Source organism: Panthera uncia (assembly GCF_023721935.1).
Source record: "Panthera uncia isolate 11264 chromosome B3 unlocalized genomic scaffold, Puncia_PCG_1.0 HiC_scaffold_1, whole genome shotgun sequence".
Taxonomy (NCBI): domain Eukaryota; kingdom Metazoa; phylum Chordata; class Mammalia; order Carnivora; family Felidae; genus Panthera; species Panthera uncia.
This window is the reverse complement of record NW_026057582.1, coordinates 4695587-4721795: the sequence shown is the minus strand read 5'-3', so window position 1 is coordinate 4721795 and position 26209 is coordinate 4695587. Positions and strand designations below refer to the sequence as shown.

The window sequence follows — 26209 nt, the reverse complement described above, 5'->3', positions numbered from 1 at the left end:
AACCAGGAGGGGTGGGGACAGGAGGCAGCCCTGCAGGGGAGGCGGGAGCAGGAGCCGTTCCCCCCCCCCCCCCCCGCTCTGCTCAAGGCCTGGCCCTTTCTGCCGCCACTGCCAGAAGCGGGGCCCCAGGACCTCCGAGCAGAATCCGGTGCCCACCGTGCCCAGAACTGCCCGGGGCTCCTGGTGTCCACAGGCTCTTCGCCAGCCCCGAGGCAATAGGCAGATGAAGCCCCCCCCCCCACCCCTACCTCAGCTCATCCTCTACCTGGAGGGGTGCTTTGCTGTCACCCCAAAGTCTGCACAGAGTCTGCTGCCCCGCTTGACCTCTAGCCTGTGCCTCGCGACCTCTGGGAGCCTGGGTGAGGCTCTCAGGAGAGGCAGGGCAGACGCCAGAAAGGACCTCTGGGCGGGGGCGGGTGTGGGGGAGAGGGCCTGCCGAGAATCAGGGCTCGTCCCTGCTGTGCCTGAGCCTGTCCTGTCCCGTCCCTCAGCCATCAGGCAGGAGCTGAGTGGGATCAGCACCTCATAGTGCCCTCGGCCCCCCGCTGCCACCGCCGCCGACAGAGACCCCAGGCCACCCGCCGGCGGGGACACAGCGAGGAGCCCAGCCGCCGGCCCCAGGCCTCCAGCGCCCGCGAGCGCTCACCGACGCTGGGAGGTGCTCCAGTTACGAGTGTTAACGCGTGATAGAATATCAAAATGAGGAAACAAGTTCCAATTTCTGGATTTTTTTAGATTCTACCTGACACAGCACCGGTCTACTCGCCTTTTTTGTATTTTATATTTGCCTATTTAAGTGTACATTTCTTTGGTTTATAGAGGACTCCCCAGGTCACACGCTTCATTAGATGGTTTCCGAGTTTTCTCCTAGGTGATGCGGTCAGCGGCGAGCGGTCCCCAGCGTCGTGGTGGTTGAAGTCTGTCCACGCACCGCGGTGTCTGTGTCCACGTGCTAATAAACGCTTACTGTCCACACCCCTGGCTCCGGCTCGCTCTCCCGCGCCGGCTCCGGCCGCTCCTGGCTGAGGACGCCGTCCCCCGGGGGAGCAGAGGGGCCAGGAGAGGCCTCGGCCGGTAGCCAGGCTGAATGCAGACGGGGAAAGCGGGAGCGGGAGCCGGGGCAGCTCGCGCGCTTCCAGCTGGCCTGCGATGGTCTCCCCCAGGGGTGGGCCCTGAGTGCCGTCCACACTGCAACCTCAGACTCCACGTGCGTCCTGACCACAGGGCCGGGAGTGGCAGCTTGGGCTCCGCGAGGCAGTAGGAGAGTGAGGCAGGCTGCATCCTCCAGGAAGGACCACCGCGCTGGCCCGCACGCCCACCCGAGGCATATGCCAGCGCTTCTCACACCGCACACGTTCCCCTTCCGAGCCAGAGACGGTCTGACCCCGTGCCGGGAGCAGGGCCCCGGCCAGTGGCCAGGCCTTGGAATCCTGGACCATCTCACGGCCACCACAGGCACGGCAATGTGCCCAGCCATCCTGCGGGGGCCTCGGTGGGAGGGGAGGAGGCGGGGCCCGCCGTCCGGCTGATGACAGGGGACTGCTGTTTTCTAGCCAGGCTCTGGACCACCCCACCCCCCACCCCCCTGTCTCCTCGAGTGCTCCCAACAACTGTGCAGACAGGAGCCGGGTGGTTCTGTCGGGAGGTGAGCAGCCCCCAGGGCCAGCAGTGGCCCTGGTTGTAACCCAGGGCGACAGATTCCAGGCCCACTGATGCTATCATCTGGGGTCTGGCGGGGAGCTGGCAGGTGGTGACAGTCTCCTCGGGACAGCTCTGTGGACAGGTGTGCTGGCAGGCCCCGAGGAGTCCCTAGGCCAGCGGCGGGAGGGGCTGCGCTCACCTGGCTCGGGCCAGCCTGTTTGCACAGGGAGGGGCCCCCTGTCCGGGCTCAAAGTACTCCCGCCAAGCTGCGCTGCCTCACACAACAGCCCCGGGGCCCGGGCCTCTTCCCAGGGCCATCCCGGTGTCAGACCGTTCTCAGAGACGGGTGCCTGGCACCACATGAGGCCACTCCCAGTCCCGGGCAGGAAGTCCTTGCGCAGCACCGGCCAGGTCTCGGGCCCTGGGAGCTGCCACGTGCCTTCCTGACAGCCCTCCTCCCTCTCCTGGGCCAGCTCACAGGGCCCCCGCGGTGCCCACAGCGGCGGAGGGGGGGGGGGGTCCTCAGCCTCCCCAGCCTTAGGCACCCCTCCTGCTGCCTGCCTCTGGGAGACCAGGACCCCACCCCTTGCAGCCCCCAAGGGCCAAGGGCCATGCCCCCACCAGTAAAAACAGGGCCACCAACAGGGACACCAGCCTGCTTCCCTCGAGGCCGTGGTTCACTCAGGCAGCCACCTGTCTGCCCAGTCACATGTCTCCCCTCCGTGCATCTGGCCTGCGGCACCCGTTTATGAAGATCTCGAGTCCTTGGGGAGCCGGTCCGGGAGACAGACTCCACCCTGTCTGGGTTAAAACCTCTAGGGTCAGGGAGGGCTTCCCTCAGGCCAGAGCCTCGAGGTGGGGCGGGAGCACAGCTCAGGGGGGCAGTGTCCACACTCAGCCAGGCTGGAGAGGAGGGAAGGCCGCTAACGAGGGGCTTCAGGGCCACGTGGACCCCCCCCCCAAGCCCCAGGGTGTGCAGGGGCCACTCACAAAGGCAGGACCGCAGGGGTGCTAAGCACACAACGTGGAGCGGCCGCAGTCCCCAAGGCTGGAGAGCAGGCGGGGTGCAGCCGGGGCCGGCCGGGAAGGAGATCCAGAGGCCTGAGGCCTGCAGGGTCCGGCTGGGGCGGCGGGGCGGCGGGGGGGCGGGGGCCTCAGTCTGAGGCTGGGCTGGAACCACGCCGCCCCGGAGAAGCACGGTCTGTGGCTGTGAAAACAAAACACCGAACTGAGTTTAGGGCACGGGAACACCAGGGACGTCAGCTCGGTGGAGGCGGCACAGAGCACCCAGGGCAGGGCCAGGCCTCTGTCCCCGAGGCCCAGGAAAGGAGGGCCTGGCCTGGGTCGACAGTGCAGGTGCGGACCAAGCTTCTCCAGGCTGCATGTGTGCCCGCTGTGGCCGGATGCAGTCCTGGGTTCTGGGGGACAAGACCGCGGTCAGTGCGGGAACCAAATGCAGCGAAAGCGGCTCTGGGCACCGGGCTGGGGGTGGGGTGGGCAGTGACAACCCGCTCTGCAGCAGTGGGGGGCGGGGCAGGGCAGCAGGCCCCCGGGTTCCGCGGGGTCCTCCGCCGCCGGCTCACAGACGCTCCTCCGCCAGCTTGCACACCCGCTTCACCCTGGCGTAGGGCCCCAGGGAGTCCTCGAGCACGAAGTCCCAGAGCACCTTCACCCACGAGTGGTGCTGCGGTAGGTGGTCGTAGTACTCGGGTGCGATCTTCCGCACCTGCAGAGGGGGCGGGCAAGGTCAGAGGTCGCAGCCTGGGGCACGCCTCTCTGCCACACACATGCACACGCGTGCGCGCGCAGACACACACACACACACACACACACACCCCGTCACTGCCCAGGGAACCCACGTCTAGCTCAGCCAGAGTGCTGCCTGAGGCGAAGGGGCCGCTGGCCGAGCCCCCTGCCCTAAGTGGGGGGTGAGCGCTTAAAAACGCAGCCTCCCCTTGGCGGAGCCCATGCCAACTTTCTGCCCCCGGGGCCCCAGGTGGCCCAGCTTTCGTTCCCTCAAGCGCCTGTGGGGTTCTGAGATGAAGCCTGGCGCGAGTTCGGCTGAGCCACCGTCGTGCCCACACTCGTCGTGCCCACACTCCTCGCGCCCAGCATCCCGTGCCCTCTCCCGTCCCCCACACCCTCTGGCCTCGGCTCCCACCAGGCCCCCGTCCATCACCTGCCTTCCTCCCAGCCTCACTAGTCCCCATTTCCCAAATGGCGCACACCGCCCCCTCTAGCCTCCTGCCCCCTCGGCACCCACACCCTCAGCCCGCCTCCTCCAGGAAGCACTCCCGGCCCGCATGGGCACACCGCCGCTCCACCGCCCGCCAACTTCAGGGGATGCCCTTCGCGCCCGCGCTCAAGGCCCGCTTTATAGCTGACCACCCGGCTCGAGAGACCGGGTGGCCCGCACGGGGCGTGAGCAGTGGGAGAAGTAAAGGCTCGCAGCGAGCCGACCACACGTGCTTCCGCGACCACCTTGGGTCCAGATTCTGGCTCTGCTACTTCCTGAGGCCGGGACCCCCCCCCCCCCCCCCCTGTCTGAGCCTGTGCCTCGTGTGTGAGATGCGGATAATGGGGAACGGGGGTCCTCGCTGCACGGGCTCGTGGCGAGGCCGGAGGGAGATGCTGCCGCGGTGCCCGGCACGCAGCCGGACCTCGGCCGCAGCGGCAGGAGAGGAGGGGGAGGCGAGGGAGGGCGGGGCTGCACGGCCGGGCCGGGCACTCGGGGCCGTCGGGAGTCCGGAGTCACGCGGCCAGGGCACAAACACCCGCGCGCCCCGACGAGCGCTCCCAACATCACCGCACGCACACACACACGCGTCCGTGCGGCGGCATGCTCAGCCACACGCGCAAACATCTGCACACGCAGGCACGCGCACAGACTCAAACACTGCGCCGTCCTCCCCACCGGTGGATGCCTCCTCCGGCCACCCTGCGCCTCGGGTCTCTTTCTAACCCCCCAGCGCCAGAGGGGCGCTCCTTCCCCTCCCCCTCCTTCAGAAATTCCCGGGGGGAGGGGGGGCTCCCAAGGCGGAGGAAGCAGCTCAGGCCGAGCCACTTGGGTCACAAGGGGCAAGGCCCACCCCGTCCTCTCTGTGCCACCGGGGCGCCCTGGAGGCCCACAGGGCAGTGACAAGAAGCGAGCAGGGACAAGGGAGGCAGGGGCCAGGAACGGGAGGTGTGTCACACGCAGCGTGGCTGTGCTGCCCCCGCCCCCCCCGCCCCCGAGGCACAGAGAGGGCGAGCGGCCCGCCCCAGGACATACAGCCCGGGAACCGTTTCGCTAAACGGTGAAATGCCCCTCGAGCCCCTGCCCTCCCTGAAATCACCCCCTCACTCCGCAGCCAGCGGGCCCTCGCCTGTACCGCGCGGCCCCTCCCGCGCCCCGGGGCCCGCCCCCCCCCCCCAAGCCCCCGCCCCACTGGGGCGCCCCTACCAGGGGCAGGTTGCAGCCCGGGATGCTGGGGAAGTCATGGTGCTCCACGTGGTAGCCCACGTTGAAGGTGATCCAGTTGAGGGGCCCGTAGTAGGAGTAGGTCTCGTGGCCCTTGAGGAACATGTAGTGCTCGGCCACGAAGTGGCCCGAGATGGGGTGCAGGCCCAGGCCCAGCAGCGTGCTGGCCAGCAGGTAGACCACGGGCTTGAGCCCCCAGAGGGCGAAGATGGCGGCGTCGGCGGCCAGCTGCACCAGCGCGTTGAGCACCTCCATGCGGGTCACGGCCTTGGGGTGCACGCACAGCGGCCGCAGCGAGTAGAACAGGGGCTGCAGCGCCAGCCACAGCAGCTTGCGGGCCGGCGTGCAGAAGAGCCAGCCCTCGAGGCGCGTGGGCACGTCCACGTCCAGCCCGTCGCCGCCCAGGTAGCGGTGGTGGTCCACGTGGTACTTCTTGAAGGAGGCGGCGTAGGGCACCCCCACGGGCAGGTTGGCGAACACGGCGAGCCAGCGGTTGTGCGCCGCGCGGCCCGTGCCGAAGGCGGCGTTGTGCGAGATGTCGTGGATGGCGAGCGTCAGCGAGTGGTTCACGCAGCCCCCGAACGCGTAGGCCCAGAAGAGCAGCCAGCGCCACGCCAGGCCCCGCACCAGCCAGCAGGCCAGCAGCTGCGCCAGCACCAGCCCCAGCACCGTCCACTTGAGGCGAGGGTCGGGCCGCATCAGGGCCTTGATGGCCGGGTACTTGGCTGCGGGTAGGGCCGAGGGGACAAGTGAGGGGGGCGTGGCCACGCGGCCGGGCCTCCCCCTCCCCGCTTCCCTTTCCCCGCCCGCCCTCCCTCCCTCCTTCCAGCAGCCACTGGGGGGGGGGGGGGGCGGGGGTCACTCGAAGGCGTGGCCCTGCGTCTGGGGACCTAGGATCCTTCGGGGGCAGGGGGGACCCCCGCGGAGGCAGCCGACCTGCCTCCCCCTCCAGCTGGGGGCTCCCGCGGGACTTCCCAGGGTGGGGGTCTCTGCCGCCCACCCAGGAGCAGGCGTCAGCACAGGTCACAGAAACGTAGTGCCCGAAATGGAAGCGGCACATGGCTATGTGTGTGTGTTGGGGGGGGGGGGTGGAGGGGGACTTCCGTGAGGCTCCAGGGACGCGGTGCACGTGTCGCCCAGGCACATCGGGAACCTCGAGGGCGCAGGGGAGGGGACACAGAGGGCCCTGGCTTTGTCTCCAGTGTTGCCGTTCTTATACAAGATCTGAAGGAAACATGATAAAATGGCGAATGCATTCATTTTGGGTGGGGGGTGTTTGTTATAGAAACTTTGGTACTTTTCTGTATTTTGTTCTACAGGAAAGAAAAGGACAATGACACTGAGAGTAGGCCAAGCAGGGGAGGGCCTTCCAGCCAACAAGCAGCCAGACTCAGCAGGGACAGCACAAGAGTGGGGGGCAGGAGAGGGAAAGGGGGAGAATGCCTTCTAGAAGCCTCCCTGACTGCTCTGTGGTGGTGGTGGGGGGGGAGGGGAGTAAGGAGTCTGGTGCTATGTCCAGGGATGGGGAGGGACAGCACCAGCGGTCGTCACATGCTCAGGGTGACAAGTGCTCCTCAGGTCTGCTCTGTCCCCTGGTTCCCAGGGCAGGGCACACAGGCCCTCAGAGGCAGAGCACAGACATGGAAACTGAGGCTAGTGACAACAGGGGTTTATCCCAGGCACGCTCAGGACAGCCGGTGCCAGTCTCCAGGCAGCCTCGGGCTCACCAACCACAGGCTGGCACATGAACAGCGTCCCCAGGACCACAACAGAGGCTGGGCCCCAACTGGAACCAGCCAGATGAAGGGTAAATCCTGCCCGGCCCTTTCCTCTAACTGACCCAGGAAGTCACTTCCCTTTTGTGCTCAGAAGAGAAGGACGTGACAGCTCCGCTCAGTCCCCCCTCCGCGGCCCCCATGGCCAGGCCCCTCCACCCTCCTCCCAGCCCACAGAACTTTCTGTCAGAGCCACCCAGTGATGGAACAGTCTGCTTCATAGGTGGTGAGCCGCCTGTCCCTGGGAGTATGCAAAGAGAAACACAACAACATGGGCAAAGGGATTCTGCCCCAGTCAGAAGGGAGACTCAGGTTCAAAATCCTCCTGCCCAAGAGGCCACACTACAAGCCCATCTTGGGGTTAGTCTGGATGTTGCTGTGTGGCCGGAGGTGTGTTCCCAGCCTCTCTGGACCTCGGTGTCCCAGCATGTGATGGCAAGGGTGCGACATGCCTCACAGGCTATCTGTCCCCACAGAACAGTCCTGGTTCCACGAACGCAAACAGCCTTCATCTGCCGGAGATGCTGGGGGGCGTTGGGGTTCCCAAGTCCTAGAACAGCAGGCCACCTCTGCCCAGAGGTCAACAGAGTCTCCCCCCAGGCAGCACTTACACCAGCTGCGACCCCCCTGCACTCAGGGACCACCTCTGGGACAGTGCCAGCCCTCAGGCCTCCAATCTTCACAAAGCCACCCGGGCCCTTTGATCCCAGTACCCCTCTCCCGGAAGCTCGGCCAAGGACACCACCAGGACAGTGGTCACAGCACAAGTATAAAAGCAGAACTTGGGAACAAGCAGGCAAGGCAAGTGACAGGTGACAAAACTCAGCTCCACTCAACGGGAACACAAGGGCCCCAGCATCCCCGGGGGGTGGGAGAGAGCGGCATTTGGAGCAGGTTCAGACCCTCGCTCCAGATGACCGTTTAATATCCAGAATATATAAAGATCTCCTACAGCTCAACAACAAAGACAGACAACCCAATTTGAAATGGGCAAGTGACCTGAACAGACACTTCTCCCAAGACGTGCACCTGGCCAATTAGCACATGAAAAGATGCTCCACATCAGCCATCAGGGAAATGCAAATGAGAGCCACAAATGAGACATGCTACACACCCGCTAGAATGGCTGTAATAAAAACAGTTAATACCAAGTGTTAGTGAGGACGTGGCCGACCTGGAGTCCTTGTTCGTGCACTGCTGGTGGGAACGCAAAATGGCGCGGGCGCTGTGGAAGACAGTTGGGCGGTTCCTCAAAGAGCTAAATGTAGACTTAGCGTGTGCCCCAGCAATTTCACTTCTCAATAGGTACCCCAAAGAACTTAAATCAGGGACACACACGAGACCTGTACGCCAATGTCCAGCACACTAGTCACAGCATCCAAAGGCGGAAAACAACCCACGTGTCCAACAACAGATGAACGGGCTGGCCACACAGTGGGATATCATTCAGCCATCGAAAGGAACAAAACTTCCAGTCGAAGAACAACCGAGTCCTGGGGGTGCAATGGCTGCCACGGTGACTATAGTTGATAACACCCTGTTGTAGATTTGAAACTCGCCTCGAAAGTAGATCTCCCATCCGGGAACCTAACGACAAAAGTGCCTATAAGCACGCGTGGTGACGCATATTAAGGAGATATACTGTGGCGATCCTTTTGCAACATATACAAACATCGAGTCCTCCCGTCGTACACCTGACCCTAGTATAGTGTTATATGTAACCATGCCTCGATTTAAAAAATTCCGAAACACCTTCTCTGTTTCACAATGCCGACTGCCTAATCCTGCTCCCTGAAACGGACTCCCGGGTGAACTACCAGCGCCGCAAAAACAAATTTTTTTAAAGGGAGGAAATGCTGACACAGGTTACAACATGGACGAGCCTTGAAGACACGACGTTGAGGAAAGAAGCCAGAAACAGAGGCCACGTGGTTTATGACTGTTCTGACACGAACGCTGAGAACAGGCAAGTTCATAGAGACAGAAGGGAGGGGTGGGCAGGGGCTGGGGAGGGGGTCGCAGGGGTGGGGGGGGGAGCGGCGACGGGTCTGTTGGGAGCCCCAAAAAGGTTTCGGAAACAGCAACGGCGCACAACCGTTGCCACCAGATCAGGCACCTAAACGTGGTTACAGTGGCAAACGGTACGTTACACGTATTTCACAATAAGGAAAAAGTTAAGAAAAACAATCCCAGCTCAGGGCGCCTGGGCAGCTCGGTCGGTGGAGCGTCCGACTCGGCTCCGGTCATGATCTCACGGCTGGTGGGTTCGAGCCCCGCGTCGGGCTCTGTGCCGACAGCTCGGAGCCTGGGGCCCGCTTCGGATTCTGGGTCTCCCCCTCTCTCTCTGCCCTCTCCCGCTCATGCTGTCTCTCTCTGCCTCTCAAAAATAAATGAACATTAAAAACAAAAAAACGAAACTACAGTCCCGGCTCTGGGCAGGCTGGTTCGACCGCAAGCCTCCGCGGCTGAACCACGGCCAGGGTCACCGGCAGGACTAACAGATAAGGCACAGGGCAGCTCCGGCTGAGCGGCCAAGGCGGGCACGCCGACCAGCCTGCAGTCGGGATGACCTCCTGGTGCACCGGGGAGGCCAGCTTTAAGGAGCAGGTCGCCAAACACGGCCACAGAGGCTTGCCGCTGTGCAAATGGGACACGGGGGCTGGCCCGCGTTGCCTAACGGCTGCTGAGCTTGCACCTGCGTTGCGGGAGGTGACTGGGCTGCCCCACAAAGGTCAGAGGCCCCGTGGGGTGCACACGGGCAGAGGAGTCCTCGGGATGGCAGTGCGAAGGCCCTGCCACCTTAAGCCAGGAGAACCCCTTCACAAGGTGGAGGGAGATACCGGCAACGGGGGGGCAGGGGGACAGAATGACAGCCCCCCGCAGCCCCCCACGTCCCAATCCCATAACCCGCGAGTAGGTTCGACGACACAGCAAGAGAGAAGCAAGGTCGAACAGGGCGGTCACGTTACTAGGAACGGACCTTACTACACGAGAATGACCCTGGATCTTCTGGTGGCCCAGGGTCATCCCAGGGCCCTACCTGTGGGGGAGCAGGCAGGAGAGGGGGTCCCAGGGGCGCCGAGAAGGGCTCCGCCGGCCCCTGCTGGTGTGAAGGTGGCGCTGGAGGAGGCGGGTGCAGGTGCCTGCAAAGCTGGAAAGGCCTGGAACCAGATTCTCCCCCAGAGGGAGCACGGCCCTGGGACACCCTCACTTCAGCTGGGTGAGACCCGTGTCAGACTCGTGACCTCCAGAACTGCAAGAGAACACGTGTGGTGTTCGAAGCCCCCCGGTTTGTGGAACTCTCACCCAAGAAAACTCACCCAGCACGGGGACCAGGGAGGAGGAAGCCGCACAGCTGGGCCAGCCACCCGGGTCCGCTCCTCCTCTGCCCTGACGTCTGGCGCTGGGTGTGGGGCCACTCACACTCGGTCCTGCCCCTGAGGGCCCGAGGGGGACGAGCCAGCACTGCGCTCGCCCAGGTTCTCCCCCCAGGTGGGCACGAGACCAAAGGACCCGAGCCTGGGAGTGGGGACTGCCGTGTGGGCCCCACGCATAAGCGGGGACAAGGGGCAGGCCTCGTCCAAGCTTGCTCCTCTCCCAAGAGGGGGTCAGAGTGACAGGCGACACTTCAGAACACAGGCCTGTATTTCCTGGGAAGACCAGTGCTGGGGGGCGGGGGGATGTTGGTGGAGGGAGTGGGGGGGGACTGGGGGCTGGGAATCCAGCAGCCACAATGAGGTGAAGCCCGAGAAAGAAGAAAGGTCTTCACGACGGCCAGGAAGTTCTGGCCACTTCAGCCATCAGCCGACACGCTCACCCACAGCCCGGGGCCGGGGACACCACAGAGTCCCCCTAACCTCTGCACAGCTGGATGTCAGGTCGGGACATCCAGGTCACAGGTCACAGGGCTCCGCCAGCCTTCCTTTTACGAGGGGCAGCCCCCGGGGCACCAGCCCTCCCCCCTGGGCAACCAGCGGCCTGGCCAGCACCTGCCAAGGCACACCTGAGAGCTGACCCAGGAAGCTGAAGGCCACCAACTTCTACAGGGTTAGTTTCCATGCTTCCCCTTGGAAGGAGGCCAAGCGTGGGCAGCACGGGGGGGGGGGGGGGGGGGGGCCCCCCCCCCACGCGGGAGGGCCGGGGGGGGGGGGGGGGGGGGGGGGGGGGGGGGGCAGGCCACACCTGTACCAGGTGAACAGCCTGGCAAGCTGTGGGACACTGGGGACCAGGACCCCAGCTCTGGGATCAAGGCCAGCAAACAGGCCAGTCCCGTGCTCCTCAGAGGCAGCTGTGACCTTGGACAGTGGGCGCCAGATGCCCCACCTGTCGAACAAAGACAGTGAGTCCTACCTGTGGGGAGCAAAGGAGCGCAACCTTGAGGACCCACCCCTGCCGAGCCCACCTTCGGGGAGCCCGGTGCCCCTTCTCCTTTACCTGACAGTGTCCCAAATCCTCGGCTGTCCCCAGCCCAGGCGGCCACACTACCTCCCCACCCTTGTCCCCACATCTGAGAAATGGGGTGACACTCCTACCTGCCTCCCGGGGCTGCAGTGAGGCTGGGATGACACCTCCGGGCCCTGGGAGCTGTCTTATTGCTATTAAATGCAGTTTCCTGATCTGAGAATAAAAACATCCTACTTCTGACCTATGGGGGCTCGGGTGCTGCTCCTGGAGGCTGATCTGGCCCAGCTTGCTTTGACCTACGAGAACGAGCCCAGCGCTCCCAGGCCGGGAGGGTCACGGGGTCCAGCCATCCTGCTGGAGGCCTGGAAAGTGGGGCCGATGCCCCAGCTGGACTCCAGGCAGGGCAGGGGCGATGCCTACAAGGGGCCAAGCACGTGGGCCCCAGATCACCTCCACTACCTGCCGGGAGGCGCTTCCTGGACACGGTGCGGGGAGGAGGGGCCCAGCAGCCATCAAGGAGAAGGCAGAGCCCAGGGGCCTTGGCTCAAAGTGTATGTGGGGCGAGGCACCAGAAGGGCTCAGAGACCACAGTCAGGGAGCTGGGCCCCACCTTAGGAGCGGGGCTACTCTGGACCTTCCCATCGCGAGAAAACTCAAGCCTCACTCGAGGAAACCTCCAATACCTGACTCTTCAATTCCAGAGCTTCCCGGTTCCAGAGGAGATGCTCTGGGGACCACTGGCCACTCAGGACTAGAGGTGGAGGTCACTGGGCACCGTATGGAGCGGGGTAACTGAAGCCACGGGCTGGAGGTGTCTAGCCAAGGAGGCGCCATGAACAGGAAGACAGGTGCCCCCAGTGCACTGAGCAAGGTCATGGCGGCCTCAGCAGGAGCCATTCCAGCACAGCCAGGGGCAAGATGGCAGTAGGGTAAGGAGATGCGGGGGACAGGATGAGTGCGGGCATGGGGGGCATGGGGGGCGGAGGGAAGTTTGGCTGGGGGGTAAGAGGAGGAGGAGGAAAGCACCTGCGGACAGCAGAATGAGAGGACAGAGATGCTGGGGCGGGGCTCACGGAGCAGGCAAGGGGGTGCTGGCCCTGTAGAAGCGGGGGCCTCTTCCAGGGGCTCAGGGAAGGACACAGCCCTGGGCTCCATGTTCTCTGGGCCCCAAGAGAGGGGGAGGCCCAAAGACGAGGCAGACAACCCCACACTCCTGGCACCTCCCACGAGGAGCCGCAGCCCTGGCTGGACATCCAAGCCTGGCCCAGCCTGACCAGGCCCTTCCCCACGGTGGGACCCCAGCTGATGGCGGCGGGGGTCGGGGGGCCCTGACGACTCAGGCCTCCAGCTCAGAGACCACAGTAGCTGGACCAGGCCCCGCATGCTTCGAGGGCTCTCTGCTCCACAGGCAGCCTGGAGCCCCGCCTGGACGGCCACCTGGAACCAGAGACAAACAGACCTGTGCATGCAAATGTCTTCTAGCAACAGCCCGGGGCGGGCACGGCCCCAGGCAGCTGGGCAAGCAGCCACCAACAACAGCCGTCGTTAGAAGTCCCACTGCCCAGCCCTGACGCGGAAAGGAGGGTCTGAGGTGTAGGCAGGCCGGGGAAGAGGGTGACGGTGCCGAGACTTGGCCTGGGGACCCCCACCGCCAGGCCCGCAGGATGCACGCAGGGGCCCGGGTGAGGGCTGGGACATCAGCGGGCACGCCACGCGGGGAATCTGACACACGGGGATCCGGCCTTCACCAGCCTGCCCCGGAGGGGGCCATCCCGCCACCGCAGAGACAAGGAGGCAGGGGTCCCCCCACAAGGTGAAACAGCGTGCCTAATTTCCAGAGCACCGTCCCCTCCCTGCCAACCGGAGAGCCAGAAAGAGCGCTCTGAGGGGCCTCAGCCCCCCGGGGGGAGCCTCTTCCCAGGACCGGGCTACATCGTTGCCAGGGCAAAGCACCCAGAGAAAACCCTGGGTCCCAGCTCGGGAGACCGGCTCTACCCCACAGGGACCGGCTCTGTCCCTCTCTGGGCCAGCTTGTCACTGTCCACCTTGAAGGTGCTGGTTCTGACCGTGCTGGGGCTGTGAGCGCGCGGAGGGGTTCCCCAGGGCACCCAGTGTGGGGAAGCCTGGCTCCAGCAGAACTGTACGTTTACATGCATCGCACGGATCTACACGCGTGACAGACGTGTTCGCAGGACCCAGACAGCGGAGCGGGAGGATGGGCCCGGGGGACCCAAAGTGCCCCCACACCAGCCCCCTGGAGCGGCGTCACCATGGAAACTTCTCCTGAGAAACGCTGCTGGGCCCTCAGCCTCCAGAGGTAGCCGGAGGAGGTCCCAAGGCCGCCCGGGCTCCCCCTCCCGCCCCCTGCTGGCCTCGGGCAGGGCCCCCAGGAGCACGCGAGGCTTCTTCCTGCCGACACTGTGCCCCTCCACGTGCCAGGCCTGGCACCATCTGGGACGACCTGTTCCTACCACCTCCCCGAGGAGCCCAAACCCCACCGCGTGACAGTCTCCACGGCTGTAGGGGAGGTCCTGGCCACTGCCTCTCATCGCCTAAGTGCTCCCAAGTCTAGAACATTCCACCGCACACAGCAACGCATGCTGTCCACCTGCTTCCCACCCCGGTGCCCAGAGCGCTTTCCCTCACGTCGCCGCCCGCGGTAACTTGACTACCCTCCCAACAAAGGCGCCTAAAGCCCTCATAATCCCCTCCTTCCTAAACGGCTTCCTTGCGGCCCTGCCCTGGCTCAGTGGCCTTCCCTCAGTGACCCCCACCTCCTTTTCCCTTCCAGAGCCAGAGGCAAGTCTAACCCTGTCTGGTCAGCGCGGGAGGCACTGTGGGGACCCGGTTCGGCGCAGACAATGTGGAAAGTGACCCAAAGTGCCTTCAGGAGCCACCATACCCGCCTCCTCACCTGCATCTCACTAAACCTGCTTTTTGTCCATTGACAAATATTTGCTGAAGGTCTTTGGCAGCCAGGCCCCAGATCCTGGAGATGGGAGGGGTTCCCAGGCTGTGCAGGGGTGGGGCATTGCCCTTCCAGGGCACGTATATAGTGTGTCCCAAAAGAAGGACACACACACACACACACACACACACACACACACACGTACACACCCATGCATGACATCAGGGCAGAAATCTGAAAGATGGAGTCTGGATGTAAGAACCTGGGAGTGACTGCACCTGTTCGCAAGGCATCTTCCAGGTAATGAAAATACTCCAAAACTGGATTATGTAACTTCAGTAAAGTCATTGGCCTGTGCCTTTCAAATGAAGGAATTTACGACATGTAAATCGCACCTCATAAAAGCTGGTACAAATTAACGAGCAAGGAGTTAGGGAGGTGGAGGAGGCCGGGGCACATGCCTCGGTGTGGAGGCTGGAAATGAGAGCTGGCACCTGTTCGTGAGTTGTCTGTCAGGGACAGTGGCTCTCCTCGGGCCCCGGGGGCAGAGGAGGGTGGAAGACAGGCCCCGGCTGGTGCAGCCATGGGTCAGAGGTCTGCCTGCCTGACCCCTGACCGGCTGGGTAACTGCACGAGTGACTTAACACGTAGAGAGCGTCAATGTCAGGAAGGCAGAGACAGGACAGGCCAGGACAGGGTACAAGCGGCCCCCAGGGGGTGGAGGAGGGCCAAGGACAACAGACGGGGGCTTAGAGGAGAGGTCCGTGCTGCAGGCACCAGCCACACTCCTCCCTTCCCACATGCGCCGCATGCTGGTAGCTTGACATTGGCCATGAGAGAAAGATGTCCAGAAACTGCCAAATGCCCGGCTTGCAAACCAGGGCTTTTTATCCCCTCCAGAGAACACCAGCACATGCGCGCACAGGAGACGGGAGTTCAGTACATAAAGAATAGGGGACAAGAATTCAAGCAGAGGGCACAGCGTTTGCAAAAGCCATGAAGAGGGAGATGAGCAGATGGGGTGCGTCCCACCAAGTGGCTAGAGAGCAAAAAGCAAGGGGAAAGGGCAGGGGCCAGAGATGGGGATGCCCCAGGCGCCAGGGCAGAGGTGAGATTTTACGCTTTGGAGGATTTCGGTAGGGGAGGACGTAATTGGGTCAAAGAGGGTCCCCGAGTAACCTCTTAGGGATCACCTATCATCTGTGCTACCCAAATACCCAGCATGCCTCCTTCCCTCCCCACCCAACTTAAGGGTCACAGCACCCCTTGCTTTCCTTGGAGAGCCCCTTCTCTCTGCTCTTACGATGCGACGCGACACTGTGGGGCCCCTACCTACCACAGCCCCCTGCCCGCTGACCAGCCACCGGACCCGAGGCTCTCTCCGGCCAGAGATTACCTGGCTCCAGGCCAGGCAGCTACTCAGGGCAGGAGGGGAGGGGGGCAGCTCTCTTTCTTCTGTGGGATCTCAGAGCTGGGGGGACCCAACCCGGGTGCTGCCTGCGGCCCGCCTGGCAGAGGAGAAGGCCCATATGGTGACCGAGGCAGGGACGAGGGGCATGGAGAGAAGGGCCTTGTGGCCTGCCTGCCCCCCACCCCTGCAGCGTCTCTGTGGTTGGGTGAGGAGAGGTCACAAACTTCCCCCATCCCCAGCTTCAGCCAGCTCTGTTCTGGAATCACCACTTGCCACTGAGAAAGCCCCGGCAAGGGTTTCTTGCCTAAGCAAATAATCCAACAATTGCCAAGAGTCTTACTTCCTTGTTTCCTCTTTTGTTTTCCTTTGATTATTTGAATTTTTGTGTGTGTTTTGTTTTACCATGTGTGTGCCCTGTTTTCATAAGAAAAAAGAAATCACAAAGCTATTTGTTTTTAAAGACAAACCCAAAGCCAGCTTCTGATTCCCCCGCCACGCCTGGCTTGGCCTCCGGTCCGCGGCGGGTCACAGTCCTGCTGGCTCGGATCCCGCCCTCACAATACAGGGAGCCTCAGACGTGGCCCTGGGAGACATGGCTCTTAGGGGGCTGCGTGGGACCCCCGTTTTCTTAGGATGCTGTGCCCTGAGGAGCATGTCCCCATCTAGGCAGGAGCTGGAGACAGACTTTGGCCCTGCCCCAAGGGCACTGTGGTTAGCTCCGGGGCAAGGGCTTCCTGGGTTCTGACTCCCTCCCGATTAGGATCTTTCTGAGCGTCCACTGCCCACCCCACCCTACCCCCACACCCCCGGGGCTTGGCATGAGCCGCAGCGGCCAGGTGGGGCCGGAACACATGGCCAAGCGGGACGTGACTGGAACACCAGCCTGGCCCCTGCAGCCTGCGATCTGTGTGGTCCTATGCAAGTGACCTGCCTTCTCTGAGCCCGGCTCTGCTGTCTCTTCTATAGAGACACCAGCAGCTTCACACGGAATTTCTCTCTGGCTAGGAATAGCACGGATGGCAGAGAGCAGAGATGCAAAGGCATTCCCTGTCCTTGGGGAGAACTCACCCGTCTGCCAGAGGAGCAAAGATCATCGCAGCTACCCATTACTGAGTGCTGGGCTAAGCACTTAACGCCACCTCATTTGATCTGCCCAGCAACTCTGGAAGGAATAACAACCCCTTTTAACCTCACCAAGGTTCAACTTGCTCCTCTGTTGGTTGACCTGCCCAGGGTTTACATGGCTAACGGGTGAGGGCCGAGGATGAAATCCACGGCCGAGCTCTAGAGCCCTGCAACCTTCCCCAGAGAGATAAGGACCTGATGGGTTGGAGCCTCTGAGGGAAATCCCAGAGGAATGCCGTCCCCAGTGGAGGCCAAAGTCCAGGAGGGCAGCCGGGCGGGGGCCGGGCATCCTGCGGGAAATGGAATGGAGCAAGGGCCCTCACTAAACTCCAGGGGCATTTTTCACAGAACTAGAACAAGCCATTCTAAAATGTCTACGGATTACATATACCGTGGAACACTACTTGGCAATGAGCAAGAATGAAATCCTGCCCTTTGCAGCAACGTGGATGGAACTGGGGGGTGTTATGCTGAGAGAAATAAGTCAGCCAGAGAAGACAGATGTCATATGTTTTCACTCAGATGTGGATCTTGAGAAGCTTAACAGAAGACCATGGGGTGGAGGAGGGAAACAGAGAGAGGGAGGGAGGCAAACCATAAGAGACTCTTAAATACAGAGAACAAACTGAGGGTTGATGGGGGGGGTGGGAGAGAGGGTGATGGGCACTGAGGAGGGCACCTGTTGGGATGAGCACTGGGTGTTGTGAGGAAGCAATGAATTATGGGCATCTACCACTGAGCCAAGAGCACGCTGTATACGCCGTATGTGAGCCAACTTGACAATAACTTATGTTAATAAATAGATAAATAAAAATGAGAAAGCATACAGAAAAAAAAAAATTCCTATGGAAGAACAAAAGACCCTGAATAGCCAAAGCAATCTTGAGGAAAAAAAGAACAAAATTAGAAGTATCACGCTCCTGGGCGCCTGGGTGGCTCAGTCGGTTGAGCACCCGACTTCGGCTCAGGTCATGATCTCACGGTCCGTGGGTTTGAGCCCCACGTCAGGCTCTGTGCTGACAGCTCAGAGCCTGGAGCCTGCTTCAGATTCTGTGTCTCCCTCTCTCTCTGCCCCTCCCCAACTTGCGCGCGCGCTCACTCTCTCTCTCTCTCAAAAATAAATAAAAACATTAACAAATGAAGAAAAAAAAAAAGAAGTATCACGCTCCTGGATTTCAAACCATACTAACAAAGCTGTGGTAATCAAAACAGTATAAATTAGCATAAAAATAGACACACAGGATCAATGGAACAGAATAGAGAGCCCAGAAATAAACCCACACGCATATGGTCAATTAACTTACGACAAAGGGGGCAAGTATATGCAGTGGGGAAAAGAAGGTCTCTTCAGTTGATGGTGCCGGGGAAACCGGACAGCCACAGGCAAAAGAATGAAACCGGACCACTTTCTTACACGATGCAGAAAAATAAACTCAAAATGGATTACAGACTTGAATGCAAGACCAGCTGTCCAAAAGCTCCTAGAAAAAAATATACGCAGTAAGCTCCCTGACATCAGTCTTGGCGATGATTTTTTAGGATTTCACACCAGCAGTAAGTAAAGGCAACATAAGCAAAAATCAAACAGGTGGGATTGCATCAAACTAAAAACGCTTCTGCACAGCGGGGGAAACCATCAACAACATAAAAAGGCATCCTATGGAATGGAAGAAGATGTTTACAAGTCACATATCCAATAAGGGGTTAATATCCAAAGTATGTAAAGAACTGATACAGCTCAATAGCAAACAAAAATTTGATTAAAAATGGGCAGAGCAGGGGCGCCTGGGTGGCTCAGTCGGTTAAGCGTCAGACTTCAGCTCAGGTCACGACCTCACGGTCCGTGAGTTCGAGCCCCGAGTCGGGCTCTGGGCTGATGGCTCAGAGCCCGGAGCCTGCTTCCGGTTCTGTGTCTCCCTCTCTCTCTGCCCCTCCCCCGTTCATGCTCTGTCTCTCTCTGTCTCAAAATAAATAAACGTTAAAAAAAAATTATGGGCAGAGCACTTGAATAGACATTTCTCCAAAGAAGACATCCAGATGGCCCACAGACACATGAAAAGATGCCCAACATCACTCATCGGCAGGGAAATAAATATGAAAACTACAATGAAATGCTTTGTGGGAATGGCTGAAATCAACAACACAAGAAACAACAGGTGTTGGCGACCATGTAGAGCAAAGGGGGCCCTCGCGCACTGTCGGTGGAGACACGAGCTGGAGCAGCCACCGTGGGAAACAGCACAGAGAGTCCTCAAAATATTAAAACTAGAAATACCATATGACCCAGTAAATCCACACCTCAGTATTCATCCAGAGAAAATGAAAACACTAATTCGAAAAGATATATGCGCTCCCCTGTTCATCACAGCATTATTTACAATCGCCGAGACATGGAAAGCAGCTCTTTCTGCCCATGGAGCCTATCCCAGTGCTTTAATAAAACCACGTGTTTGCACTGAAAAAAAAAAAGAAAATATATGGAAACAACATGTCCGTCAACAGATGAATGGATGAATAGAATGTGTTATATATATAATCCAAAACTACTCAGCCACATAAAAGAATGAAACTTTGGGGTGCCTGGGTGGCTCAGTCAGTTAAGACTGACTTCGGCTCAGGTCATGATCTCACGGTTCGTGAGTTTGAGCCCCAGGTCAGGCTCTGTGCTAACAGTGCAGAGTCTGCTTGGGATTCTCTCTCTCCCTCTCTCCCTGCTCCTCCCCCACTCAAGCGCTCTCTCGCTCTCTCTCTCTCTCTCTCTCAAAAATAAATAAACATTAAAAAAAAACACAAAACAGATTGTGTCTCCCTCTGTCTCTCTCCCCCTTCCAGGCTTGTGCACCAGCTCGCTCTCTCTCTTTTTCTCTCTCTCTCTCCCCTCTCTCTCAAAAATAAATAAACATTAAAAAAAAAAAAAAGAATGGAATTTTGCGACACGTTTGCAACGAATGAATGGCTCCAGAGGGTATTAGGCTAAGTGAAATAAATCAGTTAGACAAAGACAAATACCACGTGATTCCACTTATAGGTGGAATCTAAAAGACAAAACAAAACAAGACCCAGATTCATACATACAGATTGGTGGTTGCCAGAGGGGGAGGGACATGGGGGAATGGCTGAAGGGAATTAAGAAGTGCAAACTTCCAGTTATACAGTAAATAAGTGATGGGGATGTAATGTACACCACGGAAACTGTAGTGGACAAAATTGTAGCAATTTTGTGTGGTGACGAATGGTAACTAGGTTTACTGAGGTGGTGATTCCACACTGCATACAAAGGTTCAATCACTATGTTGCACACCTGAAACTTACTAACATAATATTGTACTTCAATAAAAATAAAGAACCAAAGAGCAAGGAGGGGCGGAGCAGGAAGCAAGGACATCTAGGCAGGGCAGGATCACATGCCTGGGATTGAGGGAAAATGGCACCTTCCAAGTTCATGGGTTCAAAACCAGACAGCATCTGGAGGAAACGGTACAGAGGAATCCACAGCACCCAGTGCAAACTGGGAATGAGCAAAGCTTCCCGGGGAGTCAGCCCGAGACCTGATGCTGTCCCCGCACTGGCCCAAATCACCTCCTCTCTTCAAGTCTTCCAGCCTTCCTGGCCACCTTGTCCAGGAAGCTTCCTCTAATGGTTCCAGGGCCGGTGGCTTCTCTCTCTCTCTCTCTCTCTCATGTCCTGGAGTGCTGGGTACCACACTGGGCACCTTTTAACATCCAAGGGCTCCTTTTAACATCACACCCTCTACGCCAGGCAAGATGGCTGTGCCCATTTTGCAGATTCAGAAAGTGAGTCTGCAGCCCAGAGTGTCTGGACCCCTCCAGGCAGCTCTGTGGGCCAGGATATGTCTCCCAGCCTTCTCCACCTGGGGTCAGGTGCTCTTATAAGGGCAAGGCAGGGGACAGCCAGGGAAAGGGAAGGAAATGGAGCCCTGCCTCAGCCCTGTGGTGGGAACAGCCAAGACACATGCCCTCTAGGGAGACACAGGACCAGATAGTCACCAAGACCCCTCTGAGCGCCCCCAAGCAGTTCACAGGTGTTGGAGAGGATTCTGCCACACGTAAGACCACAACAGTGCTGGGTTATTGTTCGCCTCACAGCAGAAAACCACGAAAGTCACAAACCCACCCAGGGGTCTCGAGCCCATGAACCCCCAGACACAACAGTACAGCCATGCACTAACCACTCAGCAACACCCGGTGTCTGAGAGCTTTAAACATAGTAAGATGGATATTTCCATAGTCTTGGAGCGGGGCAGGAAGACACCAAAGGGAAAACTCTAAAGAAAAAAAAAAAAAAAGCCAATCCATTTGAACGCATTAAAAAAAAAAAAAGCTGCTGTGATAGCAAAAGACAAATTGTGAAGGAGAAAAATATTCGCAACATGTAGGACAAAGAGTTAAAAGCCTCCTATACAAAGAACTCCAACAATCAACAAGCAGACGACCATCCCAAGAGAAAAAAGAAGAAATTAAAATGTCCAATTAAACGTTGGAAACAATCATCCAAAAACTGCAAATTAAACACAGTGAACTAGTATGTGTCACGTGGTCGGTCTGATTAAAAGGTTTGCCAACCCCAGCTGCAGGCGAGGGCGTGGGAAACCGGGACCTGGACATTTCTTGGGAGGGAGGGGAGCAAGTCCACCCTGCTGGACTCCGGCCTGGTGCCGTGGAGGTGACTTGGTGGCACGCAGTGAAAGCTGTTGTGCAGGTGCGGGCCCTTTAACCTGCAATCCCCAGGGAAGGGCTGAGCACCCCAGGTCTAGAAGGAGTCGCCGGCTGGAATGACGGCGACTACGCTGGTAAAAATGACTTCGCAGGACCCTAAATGACAGCGAAGGGCGGCCACCGTGCATTAAGCTATAAAATACAGGACAGAACAGGCAAATGGGGTTCTTCGGTATAAGCTGTTTAAAAAAAAAAAAAAAAGTGTCTCTCTCGTTGCACATTTGCTTCCTTCGAGGCGCTCAGTCGGCCCTAAACTCCCTGAGCTCAGCGGCCTCTGCGGACCCAGGAGGTCTGCCTTCGCGGGCAGGACGGCGCATCCCGCACACGGAGGGTCCCCGGGGGCGGACCCCTGCCCCACCACGTCGCCGCGCCCCAAGTTCACGCCCGGCGAGTGGCTTGCGTCCCACAACCGGGACGCAACAGTCGAGACGCGCTTCCCAGGCACGCGGATCCGGGCTCGGGTCCTCGGATCCTGGACCCCAGGACGCAGGCAGACACGCAGGGGAGTTTCAGACCCGGGCAGGGGGACTGTCGGGGACCCGGGGCAGGGACCCTTGGAGGAGGAGGAGAGGTGGCGCTCCCACCCTCCCCGAAGCAGGGGCGGAGGAGTGCGCGCCGGGCACCCGGGCCGGCGCAGGAGCAACCCCGGGGCTCCGCTGGCCCGCGCCGTCTGACCGCCACGCGGGGCTGTCCCCACCCCGCGGCAGGGGCCGAGCTGCGCTCACCGAGCATCTCTTTGCGCCGCTGCGTGTGCGGCTGGTCGGTGTAGACCCACTCGAAATCCGTGCGACCCGCGCAGTTGCCCATGGTGGGGCCCGGAGCGCAGCACGGAGCGCGGCGCGCCGCTCCGCTCGCTTCCACCTGTCTGCCCGCCGGCGCCGCGGCGCGGGGACCTGAAGGCCGCTCGAGGCGGGGCGGGGCCGGGGGCGGGGCCGGGGCGCCTCCGGAGGCGCGAGGGGCGGGCACCGCGGGGCTGGGGCGCCGCCCCGAGCCGAGCCCGGGTTACCTCGGCTCGAAATGGGACTATCCGCGCGCCACCCGCGGGAGTCCCGGCCGCCAGGCTGTGCGGGGACCTTCCGATGCGCTCGCTTCCCCCCGCCCAACCCCCACCCCCGCCTAGCTCGCCCCGGACGGGTCGTCCGGTTTCATGCAGGCCCCGCCCCGCGGAGCGCCAGCTCTCCCCGTGGCCCAGTCGCACTGGCGCTCCCGCCGCCCCTGCCCCCACCGACGAGCCTGTGACAGCGCCCCCTCCCGGTGGGGTCGGGGGTCAGGAGACGAGAGCTTAAATGGAAGGGACAGTGCGAGTCAAAGGAAGGTGGTCGGGAAAGACACAGCGATTCTCCCTCGCCTACCGATTCCCTACTCAGCCCTTTCACGCAGTAATGCAGTGGGCAGACGATGTGTCTGTGACAACCTCTTTCGGGTGAGTCAGCCCCACCCCTGCCTTCAGGAAAATCGAGGGACACAGGGACACAGGCACGGAAAAGGCCTATTATGACTCAGGGTGATACATGCCATGACACAGGTAGGGGTAGCTAGCCAGGGTCCAGAAGAGGGGTCTTTTGCATTGGGCCTTAGAGGATGAGTAGGAGTCAACAGCCAGAAAAGGGGAAGGGCACTGGTGGTGGCAGGAACACCAGATGCAAAGGCCCAGGGACCCGGAAGAACCCGGACATTGTTAAAACAGAGGGTCCAGTGTTTGGTGGCTCTGGTGGGGACACAAGGCTCTTCCTTTTCACCTTTTCAGGGATTCTGCTCTCTTCTTCCTCTCGCTCCCTCGGAACTTTGGAGGGAGTGCCGGTTGACCTGAGGACCAGGGCCTGGCCTGGCCTGGGAGCTGCCGGGGTAGCAGACTGGCCTGGCAGCTGAAGGTGCCACAAGGCGGGGAGGTGCTAATGGTGGGATTCCCTCCAGCCTCCTGGAAGTCCACGGCCCAGGCTTGTGGTACAGTTGGCAGACCTCCCTCAGCCCAGGGCCAAAGGCAGTCCTGGCATGAGCTGGAAAGGAAAGCAATGGTGCAGGGTCCAGGTGTGCGAAAGTGAGCCGGCACAGAGGTTGGGTTCCCAGTCCAGCAGGAAGACCATCGGAGCTGCCCTCACGCACCCACCGGGGGCACCCGGCCCAGCTTGCACGCCCTCAAAGGCAGAACTCACCGCTCCCCACGGCAACCTGTTCTTTTTTCAGCCAGAGGGACCCTCCCACCAGCTGGCCCTTTACCGATGAGTAAACCGAGGCTCAGAGCTGAAGAGGGCCTTGCCTAAGTACACAAAAAGAAGCAAAGCAGGGACAGGCCCCTGATCTTTGACATCAGAGTGTTAGCCCCCGTGTCACGCTCAGGGAGATCTGAGTCCCGGCTCTGCCCTGTGGGACACCGTGAGGCCTGCCGGCTGCCTCCACCCTGCGGCACGGATCAGAAAACTTCATTCATACATCTGGCCCAGGACTCAACCCGTGCAGACGAAACTAGCCCAGTGTCCCCACTTGACAGATGAGCAGACTTAACCCAAGGTGGAGACAAGTCAAAGGGCACCTGGACAGAGACTTGAGAGCATGACTCCCAATCTGATGCCCTGACCAAGTAATTCCCAAGTCCCCGAGGCCAGCCTGACCCACAGAAACTGCCTTCAAGATGGTGAAGTAACCTCCCCGTCATGCTCCTGGTCCTAGCGATGAAAGAGAGTACATATTCGTCTGTAAGGGGGTGTCCTGGGTGGGATCCCGGACCAGAAGAGGGGCATTAGGTAAAAACTTAGAGAATGTGAATAAACTATGGGCTTCAGTTAATAATAATGGATCAGGGGGCACCTGGGTGGCCCGGTCGGGTAAGCATCGGACTCCTGATTTTAGCTCAGGTCATGATCTCATGGTTCATGAACTCAAGCCCCACATTGGGCTCTGCACTGACGGTGTGGAGTCTGCTTGGGATTCCCTCTCTCTCTCTCTCTCTCTCTCTCTCTGCCCCTACCCCACTTGATCTCTCTTTCAAAATAAATAAACTTCAAAAAAATAGTAATGTATCTGTAGTGATTCTTGAATTATAACAAACACATCATACTCCTATAAGATCTTAAAATAAAGGATATCGGGTGTGGAAGCTATGTGAATTCTTGACAGTATGCTCCCATTATTTCAATAAATCATAAAGTTTATTTTAAAATGAAGTTTATTCTTCAAAAATCCTTATGATGTATGGTCTATGTAGCCACTCTCCTGTGACTTCTCCATAACCTTCCCCGCCCCCATTGCCCTGGGAGGGGCAGCAGCCGGGGTGGGGGGCTCACCGACTCTCAGGAGGGACCCCGACCGGAGGCCCGGGTGTCTCCCACTGCCTGTGAGGAGCTGAGGGTAACTACCCCCCTCCGAAGTCTTAGCTGTAGTGTTTGCCATCCCAACACAAAGGCCGATTCTGCCGTGCACCTTTGCAGAGAACAGGCCAGAATGCATTCCGCAGGGCGGCCCTTCCCACCCCTGCCCAAAGCCAGGAGGCTAACAGCCCGTGAGTCACAGTCTGTTGACAAGGACTTCCCTCCCTTCGTGAAGGAAGGGCAACCATCCCCAAGAAAGGGAAGAACTCCCCACCTGGGAAAACAGAGCTGTTGGAAAAGCAGAACCAGACTGAGAAACGACAATACTTTTTGCAGGAGGCACAAAAGACTACTGCCATTTCACCCATGAAGTAAATAAATAAACCAGAGATGGACATATATAGATCGCTGGTTTACAAGAAAAGAATCTTGAGGGTGCTTGGGTGGCCCTGTGGGTTGGGTGTCTGACTCTTTTTTTAAAAAGAATTGTTTTTTCAACGTTTATTTATTTTTGAGACAGAGAGAGACAGAGCATGAACGGGGGAGGGTCAGAGAGAGGGAGACACAGAATCTGAAACGGGCTCCGGGCTCCGAGCTGTCAGCACAGAGCCCGACGCGGGGCTTGAACTCACGGACCGCGAGACCATGACCTGAGCTGAAGTCGGCCGCTTAACCGACTGAGCCACCCAGGCGCCCCGGGTGTCTGACTCTTGATTTGGGCTCAGGTCATGATGTTACAGTTGTAAGATCAGGTCATGATCTCATGGCTGTAGGATCGAGCCCTGCATGGAGCTCTGCGCTTGGGATTCTCTTTCTCCCTCTCTGTCACTCCCCAGCTCCCACGAGCTCGAGCTCTCTCTCTCTCTCAGAATAAATAAATAAACTTAAAAAAAAGTTTTAATAAAATAAAAAAACTAAAAGAAAACCCTCCATTGAAATAGAAGTACATGAAAGAAAACAGACATGAAGACAGGTACAGAATCCAAAAATCTGTCTCAAGAGATTTCTAGAATAGAGCAAATGGGGGAGGTGTGACACTTGTGCCTCCATAGTCTTATTTTCCTCGTAGAAGTCATCTGTCACTGGAATTATAATTTAATTATGTGTGAGGATGACTATCCCTCTCTGACATAAAGCTTTATAGCATGTACTTACTTACCTGATTATTGTCTGTCTCCTCCCATAGAGTGTCTGTTCTCTTGGGTTCACCCCTGGTAACCCTAACGCCTAGAATATGGATGCCCTTAATAACAATTTACTAAATGAAACTCAACACCCAAAACACAAATGATCCAGTGAAGCAATGGGCAAAAGACATGAATAGACACTTCTCCAAAGAAGACACCCAGAGGGCCAACGGACAAAAAGATACTCCATGTCACTCATCATCAGGGAAATACAAAGCAAAACCACGATGAGATACCACCTCACACCTGTCAGAATG

The 26209-nt window shown here is 59.3% G+C and overlaps 2 protein-coding genes across 5 annotated transcripts in view; one reads left to right on the top strand and one right to left on the bottom strand.

Moving 5' to 3' along the window:
• EVL (Enah/Vasp-like) overlaps positions 1-975 on the top strand; it is a 148840-nt gene extending 147865 nt beyond the window's left edge. For all 3 annotated transcript variants that reach the window (XM_049612171.1, XM_049612169.1, XM_049612170.1), the window contains exon 14: positions 492-975. In XM_049612171.1, the coding sequence (XP_049468128.1) occupies positions 492-529 (38 nt within the window). In that variant the 3' untranslated portion in view covers positions 530-975. The remainder of the gene's footprint in view (positions 1-491) is intronic.
• A 620-nt stretch (positions 976-1595) lies between these two features.
• Positions 1596-22328, bottom strand: DEGS2 (delta 4-desaturase, sphingolipid 2). Of its 2 annotated transcripts, XM_049612174.1 has the most exons (4): positions 22186-22328; positions 20914-21009; positions 5084-5826; positions 1596-3367 (listed from the first exon to the last, which is right to left on the bottom strand). In XM_049612174.1, the coding sequence occupies exons 1-4, from the start codon at positions 22265-22267 to the stop codon at positions 3221-3223; spliced, it is 1068 nt and encodes a 355-aa protein (XP_049468131.1). In that variant the 5' UTR covers positions 22268-22328; the 3' UTR covers positions 1596-3220. The 2 variants fall into 2 exon arrangements, with proteins under 2 accessions (XP_049468131.1, XP_049468129.1); XM_049612172.1 differs by lacking the exon at positions 20914-21009.
• Between the last annotated feature and the right edge of the window lie 3881 nt (positions 22329-26209).